The following is a 23,692-nucleotide window of genomic DNA, read 5'->3' as shown; positions in this document are numbered from 1 at the left end:
CTGTCATGTTTGCACAATGATGAAATTGCCTAATGACACATTTCTCAGAATGTATCCCTGTTGTTAAGAGGAGCGTGACTGTACGCCATTCTTGGTGTTTTCTTCTTAAAAAGACCATCAGGCTTTGTGTAACTCAACTTTAGAAGTAACAGCACGTGTCCTTGGGTGGCTGTTTCTGGGAGATAGAGATCTCTTCTAGACTCTCAGACTGGCGTCAGCACTTTAAGTTAACAGTTGTGTGTGCTTTTACTTTATTGCAGCCTTCTCTTGGAGTCAAGAAGCCTACCAAAGCCCTGATCTTTGTCATCTTGAGCCCAGTGGGACCTTATTTTTCAAGTGGAACCTTTAATCCAGTGTCCCTGTGGGCCAATCCGAAGTATGTGAGAGCCTGGAAAGGCGGGACTGGGGACTGCAAGGTGGGAGGGTAAGTAAGTCTGTGTTTCTCTCCAAAGGAAAGCATGCCTCATGACCAGTGAGTTATTGCCATTTCACTTCAATACAAGTACCCATATTAATATTCAAATTGTAATGGTCATTTTTGTTTAGTTTTCAGTGTTTTAAATGTTTGTTGTTTGTAGGATAACCTGTGGCCTTTAATAAGGGAGAAACATTGAACGTGACACATAAGCAAGAACTGAAATAAGTAACTAAAACAGGGATCAAATCTGTGCTTTGAATGAACTGCCCCTGGAAGCTGGTCCTCTGGCTGCCGGCTGCCGGTTGGCATTAAGCAGCATCTGGTGCTGGAGCCAAGGCTGTCACTTGGCTCCAAGGAGTCCTGTCTAGGGAAGGTGCCTGCTTCACTGAAGTGCTGTCTTCATTGCCACAGATTGTAGCCATACCTACTGCCAACTGGCTGAGGGACAGCCCTGCTTTGGCTCTGTCAGGCCAGTCTCATAGGCCATATGTAGCTGGCTAGCAATAAAAGAGCATTTGAGAAGTGTTAGACAATTTCAGGGGTGGACTTGGCTGTGAATGGAGAATGCCCCTCTGGGTGAACAAGAATAGCTGGATTAACCAGCGTGGGCTCTGCCTTTGTGTGTATCAGGTGCTGATGAGTATCACATACCCAGGGCAGCGGCCGTCTTGGAAGGTGACTCACTGGCCATCTTCTGGGCTCTGGTAAAGCATGTAGATTCAGGGAGCCCTGGGAAAGTGCAATGGTGTGCTGCTGAGATGTGAGAAAGACTTTGACTGCTGGCTTTGACCTCTCTGTAGTCTTTCTGTATTTTTTTTTCTTCTCTACCAAAAAAAAAAAGTGGTTATAAAATTCTATGACCTGTCATCCCTGTTGGCAGTTTTAGCAACTGCATTCTCTCAGTGGGCAGAGAAATCCTAACGGAGTCCGTTCAACTAAGAAGTCACTTTCTTTTCTTTCTGATTTAGAGCACTCCTTCCTGACTATGTCCTAGGCTAGCCAGGTTGAAAAAACTACTGCTCTTTATTCTCTTGATTTCTTTTTGACTTGTTCAGACTTCCTCACAGAGCATATGCGTATGCACCACTGCATACAATCTGTTTAACTTTGTCAAAACTTCTCTTAGAGTGCACATTATGGTAACTCAGCCATCTTGATGAAGAGGTAATAATTTACAATAGTTTTTCTTCTTTAAATCTTGCTTTCTAGCTCCCCCTACCTGCCCAGGGAAAAGATAACATGGGGATGCTGAGAAGTTGCAGGGAAATCTTTAGTTTTGGTATGTGGGTAGGTTGTTATTTATTATAAAGATAGTATAATGCAGGATCACAGAATACATGACCTCTGTAGGCCAATTAAAAATTAATACTTTCTGTACAACACAAAGAGTGAGCCCTCATGTTACTATGGACTTTAGTTTATGATAGTGTGTCAGCTTTAGCTCATCAGTTATAACAAGTGTATCACACTAATCTAGAGGTTAATGATAGGAGAAACTGAAATGAGGGGAGAGGGTGCATGGGAACTCTGTGCTTTTTGCTCAGTTTTTCTGTAAACTTAAAACTGCTCTAAAAAATAAAATCAATTATAAAATACGTTATTAGTACTTTGACTTATTAGGCTCAGGTAGACCATGATCAATGGAAGTTGACTTGAAATCTCTCAGAGAGTACTAGATGTCATAAATAAAAGCAAAAATGGCAAGAGGGAAGGCGGTAACCAAAAGGATGGACTTTATCCCATCTACCTATTGTTTCCAAGAAGTTCCAAAGCTACTCCTGTACTTCCAACCAGGAGAAGGACAGGGGAAACAGATGATTTTGCAATTAGTATCGTCCTATTTAGTTGCCAAAGGCAGTTGGCAGCAACCTTAGATTTGCACATAATTCCTCTTTTCTAAACCTAATTAATTCAATAGTTACCTTCCAGACTTTTTTAGGACCTCTGTAATCCATTGGTATTTGTTGAATAGCTGTTGATTTTCATAAGCTCAAGAATTTCCTGCTTTCTATCTAAGTGAATCAGAGGAAGGGAGAGAAGGATTTTTATTTTTTTAATTCTAAGAGGATTCCACTATTTTGAAGCCACCAGAGATAATATTATCCTTTTATTTCTAAATGTATGTAAGTGAGAAAAGTAATACAATGGCACACAGCAGAGGAGAGTTCTAGCACAGTGGTTCTCACCTGTGGTTGCAAAATGAAGTCCCCTGGGGAGCTTTACCAACTTCAGATGGTCCCCGACTTAAAATGGTTCAACTTACAATTATTCAACTTTACAATGGTGTGAGAGCAATATACGTCAATAGAACCCATACTTCAAAGTTTGAGTTATCTTTTCCCAGGCTAGCAATATGCCATACGATGCTCTCTTGTGATGGTGGGCAGAGACAGTGAGCTACAGCTCCCAGTCAGCCGCGTGATCACGAGGATAAACAACCGATAGGCTTAGAACCATGATGTACCCGTAAAACCACTCTGTTTTCCACTTTCAGTGCGGTATTCAGTAAATTACATGAGAGAGTCAACACTTTACTATAAAACAGACTTTGTGTTGGATGATTTTGCCCAACTGGAGGCTAATGTAAGTGTTCTGAGCACGTTTAGGGTAGGCTGGGCTGAGCTATGGAGTTCGGTAGGATAGGTGCATTAAGTGCATTTTTGACTTAAGATATTTTCAGCTTATGATGGGTTTATCAGGCTGTAACCCCATCGTAAGTCTAGAAGGATCTGTACTAATGTTGAGGTCCCACCGCTAGAGATTCCGGTCTGTTTGGTCTGGCAGGGAGCCTGAGCATCAGGACTTCTGTTGATGTGCAGCTGAAGCGGAGAAGCACTGAACTGGAAGAAGGTCTTTCATCATAGGAGCATCTTTATTCCCAGGCAATTCCTTAGTTTCCTTGTTAATTTGGGATGAATTAGGCCTCTCTCTCTCTCCATCTTAGTTTTTTTCTTTTTTCCTTATATTCTCATTCTGCATGTGAGTACAAGCTTTGAAGTCAGAAAAACCTGGCTTAAAAACCCAACCACCTTGGGCATGTTATTTAACTTCTCTAAGCTTCAGCTTCCTCACTTCTAAAGTCAGGGTAATAATACCCACCTTACCTGTGAGGATTAAGTGAGATAATATAAAATACCCAGGACTCAGTAAGTAACGTGTTACAACCTAGCAGTTGGCATGGGCTTGGGAATCAGAGATGCCTGGGAGTCACGCACTTACGTCTGTGATCTTTTACAAGCTGTGTACAATCTTTTAATCTGTGTACAATGAAGTCCTTTCTTCCTGAAAGTTCTCGAAAGTGTAATAAAGTCTAGGGTTGTTTTAAGAGGATTCACTGAAATACTGGGATTAAGTACTTAGTACCTTGCCTGGCAGGTGTCACTTCTCAACAGACAATAGTTCATATGATGAGGCTTTCTTACTTTCTTATTTCATCTCTCGGACTGTATCTTAGGAGCCAACAGTTGGATTTCACAGAATAGAATTTATTCTTTTGGAGGGATGTGTTTATTATCTTTATTCTCCAAGGTATTTATTCTATTTAAAATTATATTAAAATTTTTCTAAAAAACTTTTTCTTCTATGTAGACAGTCTTTCCACTTTTTCATTTTTCTCTTTCCTCTAAGGACTTGTGTTTCTCTTCTGAATGTTGCCATGGGAAGAAACCCAAATATAGTACCCAGGTGTCAATTACCCTGTAGACATTAATAACACAGTTTACACCTGAGAGAGAATTTTGAGAAAAACTTGTGTTTGGGAGAAAACACCACCTATAAAATAAAATAATCAAACAAGTAACCAAACAAATAGAAACCACTTTTGTTTTCGATACACTGCAAGAGTCCAGGTCTTTAATTCTTTTTCCTGTCTAAGTAGCTTCATGATGCTGAGGAATCATGGTTGTAATTCAGCCACACTCTCAAAACTGTGTGTGTGTTTTTAAAGCCTCTTTGAAAGGCTAGATATTCATACTGTGAAAGTTCTCTCTGTGTTTTTAATGGAGTAACAGGCATATTACTTATGAGAGATCATTTATTTTCAGATATGGTAAAATAATAGTTGTGTCTCTGAACTAGTGAAAAGTAAATTTAAGTCTTGTTTTTTTTTTGAGGAAGATTAGCTCTGAGCTAACATCTGCTGCCAATCCTCTTTTTTTTTTTTTTTTTTTTTACAGATTGGCACCTGAGCTAACAACTGTGGCCAATCTTTTTCTTTTTTCCCTTAAAGATTGGCACCTGAGCTAACAACTGTGGCCAATCTTTTTTTTCTTTTCCTGCTTTATCTCCCCAAATCCCCCCTGGTACATAGTTGTATATCTTAGTTACAGGTCCTTCTAGTTGTGGCATGTGGGACGCCGCCTCAATGTGGCCTGACGAGCGGTGCCATGTCTGTGCCCAGGATCCGAAGCCTGGGCCGCCGCGGTGGAGCGTGCGAACTTAACCACTCGGCCACGGGGCCAGCTCCCCCAATCCTCTTTTTGCTGAGGAAGACTGGCCCTGAGCTAATATTCATGCCCATCTTCCTCTACTTTATATGTGGGACGCCTACCACAGCATGGCTTGCCAAGTGGTGCCATGTCCGCACCAGGATCCGAACCGGCGAGAACTGGGCCGCTCAAGCAGGACGTGCGCTCTTAACTGCTATGCCACCGAGCAGGCCCCTAAAGTAGTTATGTTTTAATAAAACATTTTAATTAGGATATAGCAGGCTGATATAAACTGTTTCTTAGCTTTTATTGTTACTATTTTATTTTTTCTAAACAACCCTATACAGCATATAAAAGTATTTTTATTTGCCAGGTGAATTTAGTGAGGCAAAAATGTGGACTGACTTGCTTAAGTTTCTTTATAGCCAAATAGAAGTGCAAGAGCTTCACCCAGGCCGAGTAGACCCAAACCCAGGCTCTTTCTGCTGGACTCCCCCTGCGGTCTGGTTTATATTCATGATTAGAAAGTATTTATAATTTAACTCAGTTATTGTCTGTTTACCATCAATTCTGAATACTGGTGATGTGACTTTTTATGAACATTAAACAAAAAAAATTCTCTTATATATCAGAATTGTATGATCTCCAGATTGACTAATTATTTACATTTCATCATCTGCATTTTTGAAGTATATGTTTCCAGGGTCTTTTAAATGAATCTTAGCATTACCTTAGTGTGAGTACATCTTATCATGCTTCAGATTGCAATAGCCGTATCGTGTAATGCCTGTTTCCCATAGCTTTCTTAAATATTTGTTATTAGTCAAAATTCTTTGAGTTGCAAGTCAGAAAAACAACTCAAACCATCTTAAGCAGAAAATGGATTGATTGACATGTAAATAGGATGGTAGCAGTGGACCCACTAGGGGCTCAAATCGTTGCCAAGGTTTTTTTTGCCCTTACGTGTATCCTGCCCCTGCCGTCTCCCCCTCCCCGCCCCCATCTTTCTCTCTCTCCCCTACTCCCTCTCTTTCCCTTCTCTCTTCATCCCTTGTCATAGCTTCTGGCTATGCATTAGCCTGGCACTCTCCTGCTTCAGATGCCTTCTCCTACGGAGGGTGGTGATCATGGACACAATAGACAGCAGGCTTACTTCATAGCACATGAGCTGCCACTACCTTCAAAGGGAGAAAAATATCTTTCAGCTTCCATACATTAAAATGAATGAGTGAATGAACTCAAGGAAAGACTTCTATGAGCAGTTTAAATTACGTACTCACACTTTAATTCATTTGTATGGGGCAAGATGCTATCATTGTCAACCCAAGCAGGATGACTTAGCTTCACAGGAAGAGCCAAAGAGAATATAGTGGAAAGGGAAGCTGTGCAGATGAAAATGGCAGATAGCTACCGCAATGTATGAACTTTGTGCTTCATTTACCCTTTTACTTAGATAATACTACACATTTTAATCTTGCTCAGATATAAAAGAGATTATTTAAAAGCCTGCGTGGAAGTTTTGCGAAAGATTACCTGAGTGCTTTGTGGCAGTTATTGTTGTACGTTTGATTGTTTCTGTGTACTTCTAGGGGCTTCATAGGCCAAGAGTGAGTCTAGGGTTTATTTCCTAGCCCAGGCTGTGATGTGGTAGTGCTTCTCAAACTTGCTTGCTAATGTGCTCCGAAAGCCAAGGAAAGTGAATTGTACAGCCAGGGGCTTCAGGAGGCAAGCAACCATCACATTTATTTGAGGACTGTTGTGTTTTATCTAAAACATTCATCCATATTTTGTAATATACTTCATGATTTTCCCATTGAAGTTTAATAAAAGAAAATAAATTAAAAATAATGTTAAACTAAATTGTTATTCCAGGAGGATATGCTATGTTCCTTTGATTTTGATTAATTTAGGATGAATAGTGCAGGTTGAGAAAAATGGGCTTTTGGAATACTTTCTGGTTAAAATCAGGATTTTTAACATTTTGTCCCACTTTTTGGAGAATTTAGACATTGGGCATTAGCGGTTTCTTGGATGTATAGAAAGGTCTCAGGTAAGAGAGCACAGGCTTGGTGTTCTGCTGCTTAATGAATGTAACTTGATGCAAGTTATTTCTCCCCAGCCTCACTTTCTCATCGGAACTCTGGAAATGATAGTGGCTAACTCATAGTATTGTTGTGAGGTTTAAGTGAAATAATTCATGGAAAATTGCTTGGTATATGAAAAAAAATACTAACTTTTAACTGTTATCATTAAGTTGCCTATTTACCTGTGTTCTGTATCTCTACTTTTCAAGTTAGGATTCCATGATTTTGCTTTGTTCTCTCTCTCAAATGAGTGCAATTAGATTATTTAGGTTCTCTAATGAGTTTCCTTTAAGGTTATACAGTTAACTAGAGAATATATATACATACATATATATGTGTGTGTGTGAATTTATATATATAAATATATAAAGAACATAGTACATTTCTTACATCCACATGCAAATTAAAGACTTGAGGATTGTAGTATGCAAGATGGGGGTAGTATATTCATAATCGGTATATTTCCTCTTTCCTAAAAGGAATTATGGCTCGTCTCTTTTTGCCCAATGTGAAGCAATGGATAACGGCTGTCAGCAGGTTCTGTGGCTCTATGGAGAGGATAATCAGATAACCGAAGTTGGAACTATGAATCTTTTTCTTTACTGGATAAATGAAGAGGGAGGTAATCCACTAAGATTTCTGCTCTTTGCTATTTTTTAATCATTTTCAATGGGACTAGAAAGAAAAGAACTGGAAGCTTAGAACAAGGGAATAAGCAGCACAATTCCAAAGGCAAAGGAGAAATGAGTTTAAATTTGCAGAATTTATAAAAGTTTCATTTTTTGTTTTTATTTTTTGGCTCTAGATGTATTTGTTGAAATGTCAACTTGAGGAATTTAAATCTCCACAATTTGAAGATTTGCTGTCTTCTCCCCTTTGCCATCTTCTTAACAGTTTTCCTATCTGAAATCCCTTGCATTTGGAGATAAGTCTCAGATCAATTCAGTGGTCGTTCACCATATACATAGACACAATAGTCACCATATGCACCAGTTCACATACACATTATACATGTGTCTAAAATGCTATAGTAATAAGCCAATCTGCTGAGTCCGTTGAGTCTGCTGATTCAAAATTTAGGATACTTTCTTGCTTGTAATTCTTTAAACAACTGTTGCCTTTTCTACATATTTTGATAATACACCAACAGCCTTCAATATTCAGTTAAAGCACGCTATTTTCAAGGACAAACTCGTTTATTTTGGGATTATACTTAGATCCTGGTTCATTCAAGACTATTAAAGAAGTACTGATTTTTATAGTATATTTATTACCTTTAATATTCTGACTGGTCGCTCTCTCTCTTTGCTATTCTTTTTTTTCATTAGTTGGCAGACCATAGGCGTTCAGCGAAGTCTTGGCAATGACCATGGTATTGGATTAAATGGCCCATAATAGGGAAAAAAATACAGATATATGTATTTATTTCCATTAGAATTTTAATAGTCATAACAATTTAAAAACGTATTTTTAGGCTTGTTCATGTTCTTAGGCTGTTTATTTCACAGTAGTGAGTATCAAGTCTAGAAATATAAAGTGGTAAGTTTCCAAATACTTATAAAGTCTCAGTATTGGTTTCAATGAAATGTTTAAATGAAATTTTTATTTTAAAGTAGCCACAGTAGCCTCTATTGCTCTTTGGTTATTGGGCTCCAAACAGAGGAAAATGGTGGTTCAGATGTGGCTGACTTCAGAGGTATGCTCTGATTTGAGACTTAGTTGCAGAGGCTAATAAGATGAGCCTTACAGTCTAGTCAGAGGTCAAATAAACAGAAGGTGTGTTAAGTACACTTTATCCTGGGGTAGGCCATTGGTAATCCTCGGCATATGAAAAGCTGGATCATGCTTATTCTTTCATTCCTCTTGTTTGTACTTGGCGCTATTTAAAAACAAAATTTATACTGGAATATTTGTGATTTCCAAATTTGAGTTACTGCGTATGACATATATCAAAAGCTGTTCTTGAAAGATGACAGCCAGTGTTGAATTCTGCACTTAGGAGAAAATAAATTGATTCACTTCATTCCTCCCACCTGCCCACTCTCACCCCACACCCCCAAAAACAACCCACACAGCCCCAAACAAAAACAGTTACATCATACAGAAACAGCACCATCATTATTTCATTATTTATGGATGGGAGATGTCAAGATTTAAGCACCAGAAACTGTCCTGGTGAAAAATTACCCCTTATCCAAACAATAATCATGGACCATTTCCACCATGGCTTTTAAAGGTCAGAGTAGAAATGAGTGAATTTGTCTTCTAACTCTTACAAAATATACAAGACCTTAAGAGTTACTATTCAGATTGTGGTTGCTTGAGATTATTTTAGTTTTAATGTGAATGTGCTCCTTCAATTTGAGGGTTTGTCTGAGTGATCAGATAAAATCTGAAGTAAGGAGAAAGGAAATGGAATAAATGTTTGAATAGTACTCTGAGAGAAGTCAGTAGAATGTCAGGAATGACCTTTGGGCTTAAAAAAAAGGGCATTGAAACAACTCTTGTAACTTTGATTTATACTATGTGGTTTTAGGAGAGTACAATGAATAATGAGTTGAAAATCAGCAAACACTGATTTTTCCCAAACTTTACCAACAGGAGGTATAAGCAGAATTCTTTTAGTAATAACCTTCCATCTTCACATGAGCACCCACACTCAACTGTTCATTTTGGACAAGATGGCTGCCACAGAAAGCTAGATAAAGTAGATAATTGTGTGCCAGCCCAGTGGCGTAGTGGTTAAGTTGTGCGCTCTACTTGGCAGCCTGGGATTCACAGGTTTGGATCCCAGGCGTGGACCTACGCTACCCATCAAGCCATGCTGTGGCATTGACCCACATACGAAATAGAGAAAGACTGGCACAGACGTTAGCTCAGGAACAATCCTCCTCAAGCAAAAAGAGGAAGATTGGCAACAGATGTTAGCTCAGGGCCATCTTCCTCACCACCACCACCACCAAAAAAGTAGGTAAGTGTGTTCACAGTGCAGTGCTGTGCACAACAACTAATTTGCAGCACTTGGCCTGTAATTCTCGTGGGTTTTGATTCCAGTAACAGCAACCCTAGTGGTAAGATCGCACAGCCATGAATTCTCTTTTTCATTCTGTTGATGAGCAATTTAACACACACTTGCTATTCACTGTTGGAAAAACAGTTTTATCTTGAACTGGAGCTACTCTGAGAATAAGACCCCGTTGTTGTGGTTGGGTTCACAGGCAGTTTGGGAGAACGATCATGGCAATGAGTGTTGATGTCGCTCAGCCCACTCGGGCCCCATGAGCCTTCTCAGAAATCAGGCATGGATACCAGCTCTGCTTGGTGTGCTCTCTTTCAGATGCCTGCGTGGCTTGCTCTTCCACTCCTTTAAGTCTTTGCCCACATATCCCTTTCTCAGTAAAGCTTTCCTTGAGCACCTTAAGAAGAATCTCAAATTCCCTCCCCCAGCACTCGCCCTTGCCTTCCCTCTTTTATTTCGCCTCCATAGTCTAACATACTATGTAACATAATAATTGTTTGCCGCTGTGTGTTAGAAAGTAAGCAGGGAGTTATCTCAGTTTTGTTCACTGCTGGATCCACAGTGCTTGGAACAGCCAACTGCAGATGGGAGGCACTCAGGATATATTCGTTGAACAAATGAATAATTGTGCTCGTGGTGTTCAGGGCAGTTATGCAAAACCACATTCCTGGTTCCCATTAGTGCTTGACTTTGGGAAGTCACAGATGAATCTACTGTTATTGCTTCTGAATTCTTCATCTCCAAAAAATGATTTCTCTGTCAAAAACAAACTGCATTTGTAGGCTCCGTTCTCCTCATGTTGGGCAATCTGGAGCGAGTTCTGGCGCTTGGAAGCATGTTTGTGGTTGCAGAGGAAAATGAATATTTCTCACCCAAATGTTGTCATGTCATCGTCTCTGTCTGGCAACCAGAGAAACAGATGTTCTGTTCCTTGACCTCAGGCTAGCGGTTACAGTTTTGGGTGTTAAATATATTTTACAAAACTGCATTTGCACACGCGGGGCCGCTGTTTTCTGTTAAGTTTATGTAGTCTTAGAGCTCAGCGAGCTTTAGGAAAGGTTCGGTTTGGGGGCGCTGGAAGGATGTCTGTCTATATGTGGTGTATGTGTGTGCACGTTTACGCATGTACAGATCCATACGTTTATGTATCCAGCTAGCCAGCTATTGCAAAACACACGTTTCTTTTGAGATCAACACTTTTAAACATGGCAAAAAGTAGCCTTAAGAACATTGCCAAGAACAATTTTTTTCTTTCAAGGAAGCAGTTTTCATCGGATGATTTTTAGAAACGAACTTCAAAAAAAATCATAATGCTGTATCCTAGCAAAGAGGATTATTCATTTATTTTTTTTATTCATAAACATTTATGACATCCCACTCTGGGCCTGGCACGATGCTGAGTTTGGGGACAAGGGATGATTATGGAGTTTTGGTCTTCCAGGCAGCTTGGTTGTTATGCTTGTCAGGGATATCTGATGTAACCACAGTGGGGTGGGCAAGCCCAGACACAGTATACTGAGGAAAAAGGCAGTGGCTCCACTTTTGGGACACTTAAGCTTTAGTCTTGACTGTCCCCCAGTGTCACCAACTTTAACAAGTCACTTCTATTTATAGGGCCTCAGTTTCTTCTATAAAATAAGGCTTGCACTGGTGATTTCTAAAATCCTTTTTAGCAGCTTGAAATGGCTTGAGGGTTAGTTCAAGGACACCAGTATGATTTCTGCACAGCTTTTGCTGCTGGTGATCCTTTCAAGTGTACCTTGTAAATTCCTCCGCAAACACATGACTGGCAACACATGATCTGTTATAAGGTTCAACATCTTTATAAAGTGATACTTTAAGGTTTGAATTTCTCACGAGATTCAGATTCCTGGGTGCCAGAAGTGAGGAGGAGAGGAGGAGGATGTTGAGAAGAGCTTGTGTGGTTGACGGACCACACGGACTCTTGTAGACAGCTCATCGTGCCAGCCCTCACGGTGGTTAGTGCCTGTGGTCCTTCTCACAGTAGACCCACTGTCTCAGCCTTGGCTTTCTATGAGTCACCCATGGAGTTTGGTTTTCGGGATTTCTTTTTTTTTTTCTTTCTTTCTTTTTTCTTTGTTAGCCATATACATATGCTTGAACCCACCCTGAGCCCATGACATCTGAATCTCAGAGGGTAAAGTCAGCATCTCCATATCTGTTGTGGATATTCTACCAGGTTTGAAAATCACTCTAGATAGACTTACTGAAGGGCAGTGTGGGAGCAGTGACCAGCCTCAGTAGGCATACACACTTTTCAGGGGTGAGTTCTTCCTCATTATTCTTAGAAGGTTTGGTAACGACCAGTGTTTCTGAGTAAGATCCTACCTACGTTATTCTATATTTTCAACAAACAAACATTTGTTTGTTTTTGAGGAACATTAGCCCTGAGCTAACATCTGTGCCAATCCTCCTCTTTTTTTGCTGAGGAAGATTGGCCCCGAGCTAACATCTGCGCCCATCCTCGTCTATTTTATATGTGAGACACCTGCCACAGCATGGCTTGATAAGCGGTGCATAGGTCCACACCTAGGATCCAAACTGGCGAACCCCAGACCACCAAAGCGGAATGCGGGAACTTAACCCCTGGGCCACTGGGCCAGCCCCCTATCTACATTATTCTAATTACCAACCAACTTTAATCCACTAAGGTAAATTTTGACTTTAGAATGTTCCTTTTAGGAGTCTCTAACGCCGACTGTTTGTTAGTGGAAAACCATCTGATTTTTTATTGGTTAAGGATAAATTAAAGATGATTAGAGGAGTGGCTTTCTTTTTCTTCTTTCTTATTTATTTTCTCTTAAATAAGGATCTACCTGGAGTGTGAATTGATTTGGAAAATTTGACAATGTAGAACAGTATCATCATTTTCATGGTTCTGACTAGCAAAGTTGCAAGAAATGGCTTTAAAAATGGCTACTGATATGAGACATGGCTAATATAGTGGAAGTTTGAAAATATTCCAATTTCTAATTGACAGAAGAAGAACTGGCAACTCCTCCGCTAGATGGCATCATTCTTCCAGGAGTGACAAGGCAGAGCATTCTGGACCTGGCACAGAAGTGGGTGGGTGCCTTTGACATGAACAACGTTTATAAGCATGAAACAAAAAGTAATCACAATAAGCTCAACTTAGTGTTGAAATAATATCCTGTAGTTCCAACCAATGTTATCTAATCTTTAAATCTTAACTTGAGTGAAAAGAACTCTTCTAGAAGGACTGTCTTGGCAAGACTACCAAATAAGTATTGTTTAGAGAGGGCAGAGAGAAACCAGTTTAGCGAGTTGTCCTGGTGAAGTATTCTAGTACTATTCTCAAGCTTTGTACCAGGTGTCTCCTAGCAGCTCACCTGGTTTATACTTTGTGTGTTTCCATCTAGCCTGTCCTTGATTTTTCGAGTCTGAGGGTGTTATTTTCAAACGGCAACGATACGTAGTTCTTCCCTTTATTTATTCCAGTGTATGACAGTATATTTGTCGTACAAATTAAAGAATTTGGCTCACATATCAATGTTTACTAATATAACATTATTAGTCTGCCTGCCTTCTTTCTCCCTCCTTCCTGCCCCCTGTCCTCCCAAATTGACATACATACTTATTTTAAAATCAAAACATGCAAGCCAGTATGAAGTTTTCAGTAGACTTTCTAATCCATGTGACACAGGCAAGCATGTTAAACCATTCAGCATTGGAAATGACATAACATTTTCAAGATGAATATTGAACAAGTTGGTTATCTGGCAAAGGTTCTTGGATGGAACTTTTGACCCATGTGTTAAAATGGTCTCCAAGGGACATGAAAAGGTTTTGAGCATACTGTGGTCAAACAGCCCTAATAGGACAAATGTTTGGAAACATACACATTCTCTAGGAGAGTGCAGTTTCTCTGGAAAAGGCTTTGGAAATAGAGGAGATGTGCTATAAATAATTGTACAAAACCCCAAAGTAGACAAGACCCAACTGCCACATGCTGGCTGGCACATTGGGCATGACATTTACAAACTGTTGGTATAATTTCAAACAGCTTGCCCTGTCCTAAATATGTTTGCAGTTGGAAAGATGTATTTTCGAAGCTCAGTAATTTTTGTTTTATTAAAGAAAAAAATCAACCAAGTACAGAAGGTTTGATGACAAGTTGCAAGTGGAAATGCTTTTCCACACTAATGATTTGCTAGCATGAAAAATAGGTTATTATGGAGGAAGTTTTTTCTTGACTCCTTAGCTGTAATTTATTTTAAAAGCTATTTTAAAACAGTGAGACATAAATGCCAAGAGGCTTGTGGGGGGTTACCATTACTTGCCAGACAGGGAACGTTGTCCAAAGATAAGTAAGGGTGAGCAGAGTAAAAACAATCCTGTTTATTTACAAGAGATTTTTTTGTTTTCTTCTTCCGGAACACAGAACTCAGCTTGTTTTCAGTTTACTTGGCCAGTTTTCTGGAATTTATTTATTTATTTACCTTTGAACAACATAATTGCAATTGCAGACTGAGATCAATGGAAACTTGCAAAAAGCCGTGTTTCTGTTGCAGACATATTTTCCTACCCTTCAAATATACTTACAGCATGATGCATTGTTCTAATGTGTTGAATCTTGACGAGGACTGTGATTTCCATTTTTATCTATTGGGAATTTGTAGGTTTTAAAAAATACTCTCATTTTCTTTAAAAAGAAAAATGTCTATCCCTGCTTGGTTGCCTTCATTCAAATAGCCTGTTGGCAGCCTTTGAACTTCAACCATTAACATAAAAGAATGAGAATTAGGCAGATTAAAGAATATTAGACAGATAGTTTAAACATAGGTTAAAAGCATCAGAATTTTTTTTTCCCGTTTCCTATCCTTGAGCAAATAAAATATTCCAATAGTCCAGCAGAAGTCGATGAGGTTATAGCAATAATTCTGTGATGAAATTCATCCTGGTGTGATATTAATGAGGAGGAGCGAGATTGCTACAGTAAAGTCAACTGAATCAGTGAATTTACAAAGAAAAAAGAAGACTCAAATATTTTTTCTCAAATATACTTTCAGTGTTTTAAAACAATGAAATATTTCAGGTATTGAAACTCAGTCTGTGTTTTTACTCCTTAAAAGGCACGGTAGAAAGAGGAGCAGATTTGGAGCCCGTCAGATCAGACCTGAGGTCAGATCTAGTTTCTGCCATTTGCTAGCTGTGTGCCCTTAGGGATGTCACTCCACCTGCTCAAACCTTAGTTTCCTCATCTGTAAAATGGGGAGAATAATACCCACCTTAAAAAGGAGAGCACTTGGTGTGCCATGGGTGCTAGATAAATGGCAGCTATAATTATTACTCTTATATAATGTGTTCTCTTTTATGATAAATAGGGTTTAAAACACTGTTAGCACAGAGCACGCATTACGTAGCATTTGAGCTGCATCAACTGGTGAAGACTTTAGCCATGACAACAAATAAAAGGCAAGAAAAACAGGTGTGTATTAAAATAAACCATGAGTTTTATAGGGATAATCTTATGTTGTATATTCTGGTCATCTCATTTAGAGATGCTGTGATCTTAAAGTAGGTTTTTAGAGATGCTGTGCCCCTGCAGTAGATTGCTTGGCACCTCAGTGTATTTACCAACAAGATGGTGTTGCTCCCTCTAGCTTTCCCTCTAAGGATGAGTATGACATTACCTGAGTTGAATCAGAATATAAAATAGAAAGGTAGGTACGGCAGGGCTTTTTTGCATGCCTTTTCCTCGAAAAAATGTATTTTTTAATGTTTTACTTTCCCAACAGGGTGAATTTAAGGTGTCGGAGAGGTATCTCACCATGGATGACTTGACAACAGCCCTGGAAGAGAACCGAGTGAGGGAGATGTTCGGCTCCGGGACGGCCTGCGTTGTTTGCCCGGTTTCTGATATACTGTACAAGGGCGAGGTAAAACACTGTTTCTTCACTTCTTGTCATTTCCAAGCATTTGCCTATAATTTGATTTTTTTAATGTATGAACGAAATGCTAGTTGGACCCGGGATACAAAGGATTTTTTTAATAACCTGGCATTCCGTTAGCTGGGACAGTTTGTCCCGGTGAACTTGTGTTAGCAAATTACTTACTCTCAATCTTGCCAGTGATTTTGTGTAAGCTCCAACATGGTGGGAAGTCAGCTTTGTCCTTGGACAAGGATCATATTTGCCTTCTGTCAATTTCGGGATTGGAGATGTGTCAACAGACTTCCACTCGTTTATTTCTTCCAGCTCACTAAGGAAGGTTCCACAAGCAGTAGTTAGATTTCAGTTTCTACTTTCCAAAAGTACTTCCAAACTACTGGAGTGGGAATGGCAAATAGGGAAGATTCATTTGAACGATTAACTCCTACACTATTTATTATTATTACTATTGCTGCTGTTATTATTATTATTTAGACCACTTTACACAAATTTTTCTTTTGGCAAACCTGATACATTTACTAAAATCTTCCAAAAGGAATTCGAGCATTTGGTTGGAAGAAATTTTCTCCTCCCAGCTAATTCATCTGATTTTATATGTGCGGTGCTTCCATTTTTTGGTCAGTTTTTTTGCTTTCCTCTTTATAGCAAAGCTCCAATACTTACGATTATCATCAACTAACTTTATAACTTAAAGGCATGTGAATATTATTCTTAAAATGTGAATTGGCTTAAATTACTCATATTAAGTACAAATTCTATAGGTTTTTAAATTCGACATTATAATTTGTCATCAGCTGGTTAGATTGACTTTTTTCTGCTGATTTTAATGATGACTGCTTCATTGTTTGAGATTTTTTAACTTACTTCTATCCACAGATTGATTGTTTCAAGGGAGAAGAATTATTCTATTATATGTGGATACTTGTACTGATTATAAAGCTACTGTTTCATATTTTACTAAGATAGCATCTAGGTAGTATATTATGGGTTCACTTTTTTAATGAACTAAGGTTGTCATTAGCTCAGACTATTTTTTTAAGTCCAGTTATTATTTCACCTCTAGAAATAGGAACTTTATAAGGTGTAACATTTTTGGTGGTCTTGTTTCCAGGGTCATTTAAAGCCAAAAGGTACATCTAATTATCCTATTATCCTAAAGGGCATAATGAGAAAAGTGAGAGCATGGGCTATCTACTAAAATCAAACTATCAAAGGCTTGCAACCCAGGCATGAATGGGCATGACTCATATGTGAATTAGGGTCATGAAGTCGCTTTCAGCCCTGAATTTAAGCCTGCTGTCCAACATGGTGGAGGTTGTGGTCCCTGGAGGTTTGGCTTGGAACAGGCATAGGTTTAGAAGCCCCTATTGTGAAGGCAGACTTGCTTTAATTGATGTCCCTGAAATAACTTGCTTTAATTTGTGGCACAATATCTTTGAGTTCTCATTCTCTGCGGAGAGAGTTAGTTGTGAAGGCCAATAATTCATCCTTGGAGATTCTCAGACTGCTGGAAGAAGTAGGATTCTACAAGTTTAGCTGCTATCTTAGGTACCTCTAGCTTCTCATTGGTTCCTTAAATCAGCCTGAAGACTGATGTGTAACCCAGTTGTGCCCTAAAATCACTTGGTAGGCAGTGAACAACCGATCGTTGGCTAGGTGTTTTTATTCAGATTTGGAGTAGAAAAGAATCTTTGGCATAAAGAACTAGCACACATAATCAGGTTATCAAACGGCCGTTCTTTATTTCAGTGGAGTTGCCTTAATATGGTGGAATTGCTGAGCATCTTACTTGGTGTCCCCGGGTACATGAATATCCTCAAATTATCTCGTGTCTGGTCTTTTCTTCCATAGACTATACACATTCCAACTATGGAGAATGGTCCTAAGGTTGCAAGCCGGATCTTGGACAAATTGACTGATATTCAGGTAAGGGCTTCTTTCTTTTAAAATGCTACCTTATTTATTTATTTATTTATTTTTTGAGGAAGATTAGCCCTGAGCTGACATCTGCTGCCAATCCTCCTCTTTTTGCTGAGGAAGATAGGCCCTGAACTAACATCTATGCCCATCTTCCTCTGTTTCATATGTGGGATGCCTGCCACAGCACGGCATCATAAGTGGTGCCTTAGTCCGCACCCAGGAATCGAACCGGTGAACCTTGGGCTGCCGAAGTGGAATGTGTGCACTTAACTGCTGTGCCACTGGGCTGGCCCCTGCTACCTTATTTCAATCAGAGCCTAGAACCAAATCATATTTCAATAGAGAGAAGAGAGTAAGTACTATAATTTGAGGTCAACAAATTAAATTTAAGGAAGATGTTTCTGATAGTATGTGTGGGAGCAAAGCAGAAATCGGAAAGACACATGTTTAAAATAAACAGAAAAGAAAGAAAATATTGTCAAGGACTCCAAATTACTTAACATTTAAAAATATATATATATAAATTTTGATAATATTTAAAAATCTTATTGAAAAGTATAACATACTTTTATAAAAGTAAAAAACTTGGGGGCTGACCTGGTGATATAGTGGTTAAGGTAACGTGCTGTGCTTTGGCAACCCTGGGTTCACAGGTTTGGATCCTGGTCACGGACCTACCAGCGCTTGTCAAGCCATGCTGTGACAGCATCCCACATGAAGAATAGAGGAAGATTGGCACAGATGTTAGCTTAGCAACAATCTTCCTCACAAGAAAATAAAAAAGAAAAAAACTTGAAAGTAGACAGCACAGAAGAAAAGTAATATTACCTATGATTCCAACACTAAGATATAACCACTGTTAATTTTTGATATCAACTTTTAATATTGTGTAAGAATTTATATATTTTTAGATAGATATTTTTTCTAACAAAATAGGATAATACATAATTTTGTAACCTGCTTTTTTTCACTTAATAAATCATTTGCTTTTCCCTATCAATCAATAATTTTCTAAATCCATGTATAAAGTTTAATTGAATTCCATTATACTGATGTGCCATAATTTTTCAAGAAGGCTTATTATTGAATGTTTGTATTGTTGGCAATCTTTCACTATTGTGAATGGTGCATCCTTGATTATTTCCTTTGGGGTAAGTTCCTGGGATTGTATTGATGGGCCAAAGAGTGTGCACACTTATTTTTTTGTGTGTTACTAACTTTGTTTTGCCTATTTTTTCTGAGCAACATCTACAGTAATGTTTGATCAGGCAGTTGAGCATCTTACTAGGCAGGCATATCAAATATCAGGTAACTCTGAGTCGCCTGTCAAAGAGACTGTTCTGTGATTTGCAAACACTTCACAAGTTGTTGGAGGATTCTCTTGAACCTGGATACCATCATTGCCAGTCAGTGAAAATACCCAAGGTGGGGGTCAGCCCTGTGGTGCAGCGGTTAAGTGCGCATGTTCCGCTTTGGCGACCTGGAGTTTGCCAGTTCGGATCCCAGGTGTGGACATGGCACCGCTTGGCATGCCATGCTGTGGTAGGTATCCCACATATAAAGTAGAGGAAGAGTGGCATGGATGTTAGCTCAGGGCCAGTCTTCCTCAGCAAAAAGGAGGATTGGCAGCAGATGTTAGCTCAAGGCTAATCTTCCTCAAAAAAAAAAAAAAAAAAAAAACAGAAAGAAAAAAAATAAAATACCCAAGGGGAGCTGAGACTCGTTTTGAAACATGGAAGAAAGTTGGATAGTTCAGGTAACATCAGATGGTTCTGGGTCTTAAAAACAAAGTGAACTATCCAGGTAACATCAGATGGTTCTGGGTCTTAAAAACAAAGTGAACATTTAAAGTTGGTTGAGAAAGCAGCAGGCCCCTACAGAGCAGTTGAGGTCTTTGGGTAGTGATAAATGTAGTATTTCTGGAAGAGTTACTCAGTGACATGTATGCAAAATTTATAATATTAAAGTGAAAGAATGATTGTGGTCTTTGAACCAATAAGTCATCTTACTTTCACTTTTTTTTTTTTTAAAGATTTTATTTTTCCTTTTTCTCCCCAAAGCCCCCTGGTACATAGTTGTATATTTTTTAGTTGTGGGTCCTTCTAGCTGTGGCATGTGGGACGCCTCCTTAGCGTGTCCCGACGAGTGGTGCCATGTCTGCGCCCAGGACGTGAACCAGCGAAACCCCGGGCCACTGCAGCGAAGCACGCGAACTCAACCACTGGGCCACGGGGCCAGCCCCCTACTTTCACTTTTCAATAAAAGTTTTCTGTAGGAATTTTCTGTAATCTAAATAGGGAATATCTTAGCATTGGAAGATTTAAAATTTACTCAGAGTTGTTTTCTACTTTTGTACATAGAGACAAAGTAATTTGAAGAAATTTAATAAAAATTTCTGCATGAATGGTTCAGGCATTTTGGGGTTTTTTTTTAGAGTTGGAGTAAATCTGATGACGGTACTAAGTTATTAATGTTTTATTCAAATAAAAAAAAGTATGTAATTGGCTAGATTATGAAAGCATTGATCCAAAACAGAAGTTGAAAGATTTTTAAAAGGGGAAGAAGTGTGATTATAGCGATAAGAAAGGAAGATTACTTTAGAAAATTTTCTTGAACATGTACAGAAGAGCATGTTTCATTCTATAGCAGTTAATATACAAAACAAGAGATTACAGCATAAGCTACTTCTTGGAGATTATATGGAATAAGAAAATTTGAACTTATTTGATTTAGTTGTAAAGGATTAAAAGAAAAGGGAAAAACGAGTCAACCAGGCTGAGGGAAAAATCAAATTCTGTTAAATTTGAACTGGAAGAACAATCTACACGTAGAGGTGTTTGACCCATATCATGCAGCTTTGGCTAAGAAGGCAAAAGCAGAAATGCACATCATCACCATCGAGACGGTGACAGAATATATGCATCAGAACCCAGAATGAGTAAGAGAGAAGCCCAAAGACATAATTTTTGGTCAACATGGGAAGCCAATACAAAAGATCTCAAAAAGAGCATCTTTAAAAGTAAGGTTATGGAAGCCAAGAATGTAGCTGACAGAAGTGGATGTTTTTTATTCATTCATTCAACAAACATATGTATTGAGTATAAATAGAGTGCCAACGGCTTTCCAGGGGTGGGTGATATAGTAGTTTAAAAAGACAAAAATTAGGGCTGGCCCCGTGGCCAAGTGGTTAAGTTCGCCCGCTCCGCAGCAGGCGGCCCAGTGTTTTGTTAGTTTGAATCCTGGGCGCGGACATGGCACTGCTCATCAAACCACGCTGAGGCAGCGTCCCACATGCCACAACTGGAAGGACCCACAACGAATATACAACTATGTACTGGGGGACTTTGGGGAGAAAAAGGAAAAAATATAAAAATCTTTAAAAAAAAAAAAGACAAAAATTAGAGGAGTCAAAGCACTCTGATATAGAAGAAGGGCAAAATAAATACTCCATTTAAATGTGAGACCATGTGAAAGGTTTAAAAGTAAAAGATAAATGTATATATGGGGTCAGCCCCATGGTCTAGTGATTGAGTTCGGTGCACTCCACTTCCACTGCCTGGGCTCAGTTCCCAGGTGCGGACCTGCACCACTTGTTGGCAGCCATGTTGTGTCAGCAACCCCACATAGAAAATAGAGGAAGATTGGCATGGATGTTAGCTCAGGGCGAATCTTCCTCAGCAAAAAAAAAAAAAAAAGATACATGTATACAAAGCAAAAAATGAGAAGAAACATAACATTCTCCTCTTACCTGTATATATATATTTGCTATATAACTTAGTGCCTATGGCTAAGATGAAGTTAATAATTTCTCTTTTTACCCTAGGCAGTAAAGTTTAATGGTAGTAACACTAAAAACTAATGATACATTCAGAGCTCCTTACTGAACAAAGAAACAAAAGGGTACAGTCACAGGATACATGAGATAATACAGTGATTCCTAGTTAAACCACAAACCAGAAGCACCAACTCTGCTCCAAATTGTTAAGTAACAGAGGACCATCCATTTGGAATCTAAGAGCACATCTTCTTCAGTTATTTTATGCCTGTGGGTATGGAACTTAAAGTTTCAAAATTGTTCTCTTACAAGATGGCAAATTACTACTGTCAGCCAAGCTACTAGATTTCTCTCCAAGAAAAATAATTTAAGTAATTATTGAGGAAAAAGTGTAGAATTGCGTCATGTTTTACGTTTGATCTCTTTGACATTACATGGAAATGTGGTTGTTTCCTCCCAAGGGCTCTGGTAAACTGAGAAAGAGGAGAGCAACAGCAGCAACCCCAAACCCTCAAGATCTTTGCCAGTGTGACCTAGAGGAAAAATTCCTTCTTAACCACAGATCTGATTTTCATTTGACTTGTGTACTTCTGTATATTTGTAAAAATCTCTGAGGTTTAGTACTCATCCCATTTGGCTAATTATCCGTATAGTTCCCTGGTCTCAGATTGGCCTACGAATACCTCTTAGGAGGGGAACATTTTAAATGAGTTTGTTTGTTTTTTCTTTTTTTAAGCAACAAAGAAAAACACTTCTGTGCTCATACTTAACCCACCTTAACTTGGAGAACCTTCGCCGTGTTGCCCGTGTTTCTTTTTCTCTCCCATTACTGTTTGCTCTTGCAGTCACTCACCATCATACTCCCCTTTGCTCCCGCCGTTTGGGGTCTTCTTTATTCTCCGGTGTGTTCTGCTCTCTTTTGCTTTCGTCCTGCCTTTCTGTACCTTCTACAACTTGCCCACTTGATAAGGTATTAACTGTCCCTCAAGACATCTCTGTCAGAAACCTTTTAAACCTTTTGAACAACATCCCTTTCCCCCAGTGCAAACACATTCACCTGCTTACATGCTGCTGCTTCTTCCAGCTTCCAAAGTGCCTAGGATTATCACATATGACCTTTAAATTATATTCTAATTAGTCACACACTTGTCTGTCTCCTAGGGTTGTTTGAGTGTCAAAATTGTCTTATTCTCTTTTTGCAACCCCGGTTTTCAGACAGGGCCTGGGCTGTAGTACATACTCAGTACATACATACATATTCAATTTCCTGAATAAATGAATGAATGGATGAGTGAGACACCAAGCAAATACTAAAGAGCAAAAAACATGTTGTTCTTGAATCTTCCAACATTCTGAGAAGAGGTGGGGGGAAGGGCTTGAATAATGTCAAATTATTTTCCAAAAAAACTGTCAGAGAACCTGACTTACATTCTTTTCAAAATGAGATACACGCTGAGACTACTGTCAGGATAAGATAAAAGCTGGAACCCAGGTCTTAGATATCAGGGGTAGTATGTTTGAGCAACCAGCAGTGCTGCTGATGAGGGTTCAGAAAGTGGAAGTAGTGATTGCAAAGACCAAGAGATGGATGTCTTCGATTTCTTAGGAAAAGGAAAGCCCGAATGGGATAGGAGCAGGATCTGTACTAACTGCAGCTCACCAGGTAGAATAAAAAATCCATTTCCTCACTAGTGACTACAGCTTTGCAAGCACAAGTGCCCATTAGTGGTTATTGTATTTTTTCTTGTTTCCAGTGGAACAGCCAGATGACTTTTAGTTACATAAGTTAATGAGCTCCACCTCTTTTCCCTGCTGATGTCCCAGGCCGTCCTTCTCTGTGTGCATGCTAAGTGACCATTGCCAGGTTGCCTTGATGACTCAGTCCTTTGACCAGCTTCCCAGCCCCTCCTTGTTCCCTAATATGCACTTTTCTACATGTTATGAGAAAGCTTTGCATGGCCATTGAATAGGATTTAGAACAAGAATGACAAATTGTCACCTGGTGGCCAGCACTGATTATATTTTTATTGGCATTGTAGAGAGTAAGTACATGACACTCAAGATGTCCTTTTGTGTTGCTAGAAATTTTAAACTGAGTATAAAAGGCATTTTAGCA

General features: G+C 39.1%; 1 protein-coding gene across 7 annotated transcripts in view; it reads left to right on the top strand.

Annotated features, from left to right (window-relative positions):
* BCAT1 (branched chain amino acid transaminase 1) overlaps positions 1-23,692 on the top strand; it is a 108,832-nt gene that overhangs the window by 76,234 nt on the left and 8,906 nt on the right. For 3 of the 7 annotated variants that reach the window (XM_014832424.3, XM_014832422.3, XM_014832423.3), the window contains exons 6-10: positions 261-424; positions 7,409-7,551; positions 12,950-13,035; positions 15,729-15,869; positions 17,733-17,807. In XM_014832424.3, coding sequence (XP_014687910.1) covers positions 261-424; positions 7,409-7,551; positions 12,950-13,035; positions 15,729-15,869; positions 17,733-17,807 — 609 coding nt within the window. Of the gene's footprint in view, positions 1-260; positions 425-7,408; positions 7,552-12,949; positions 13,036-15,728; positions 15,870-17,732; positions 17,808-22,037; positions 22,295-22,737; positions 22,825-23,692 lie in introns of those variants that run through there. The other 4 variants (XM_070494239.1, XM_070494237.1, XM_070494236.1 and 1 more) reach the window with 3 other exon arrangements.

This window comes from Equus asinus, chromosome 22, assembly GCF_041296235.1.
Source record: "Equus asinus isolate D_3611 breed Donkey chromosome 22, EquAss-T2T_v2, whole genome shotgun sequence".
Lineage (NCBI taxonomy): Eukaryota > Metazoa > Chordata > Mammalia > Perissodactyla > Equidae > Equus > Equus asinus.
This window is presented reverse-complemented; position numbering and strand designations above follow the sequence as displayed.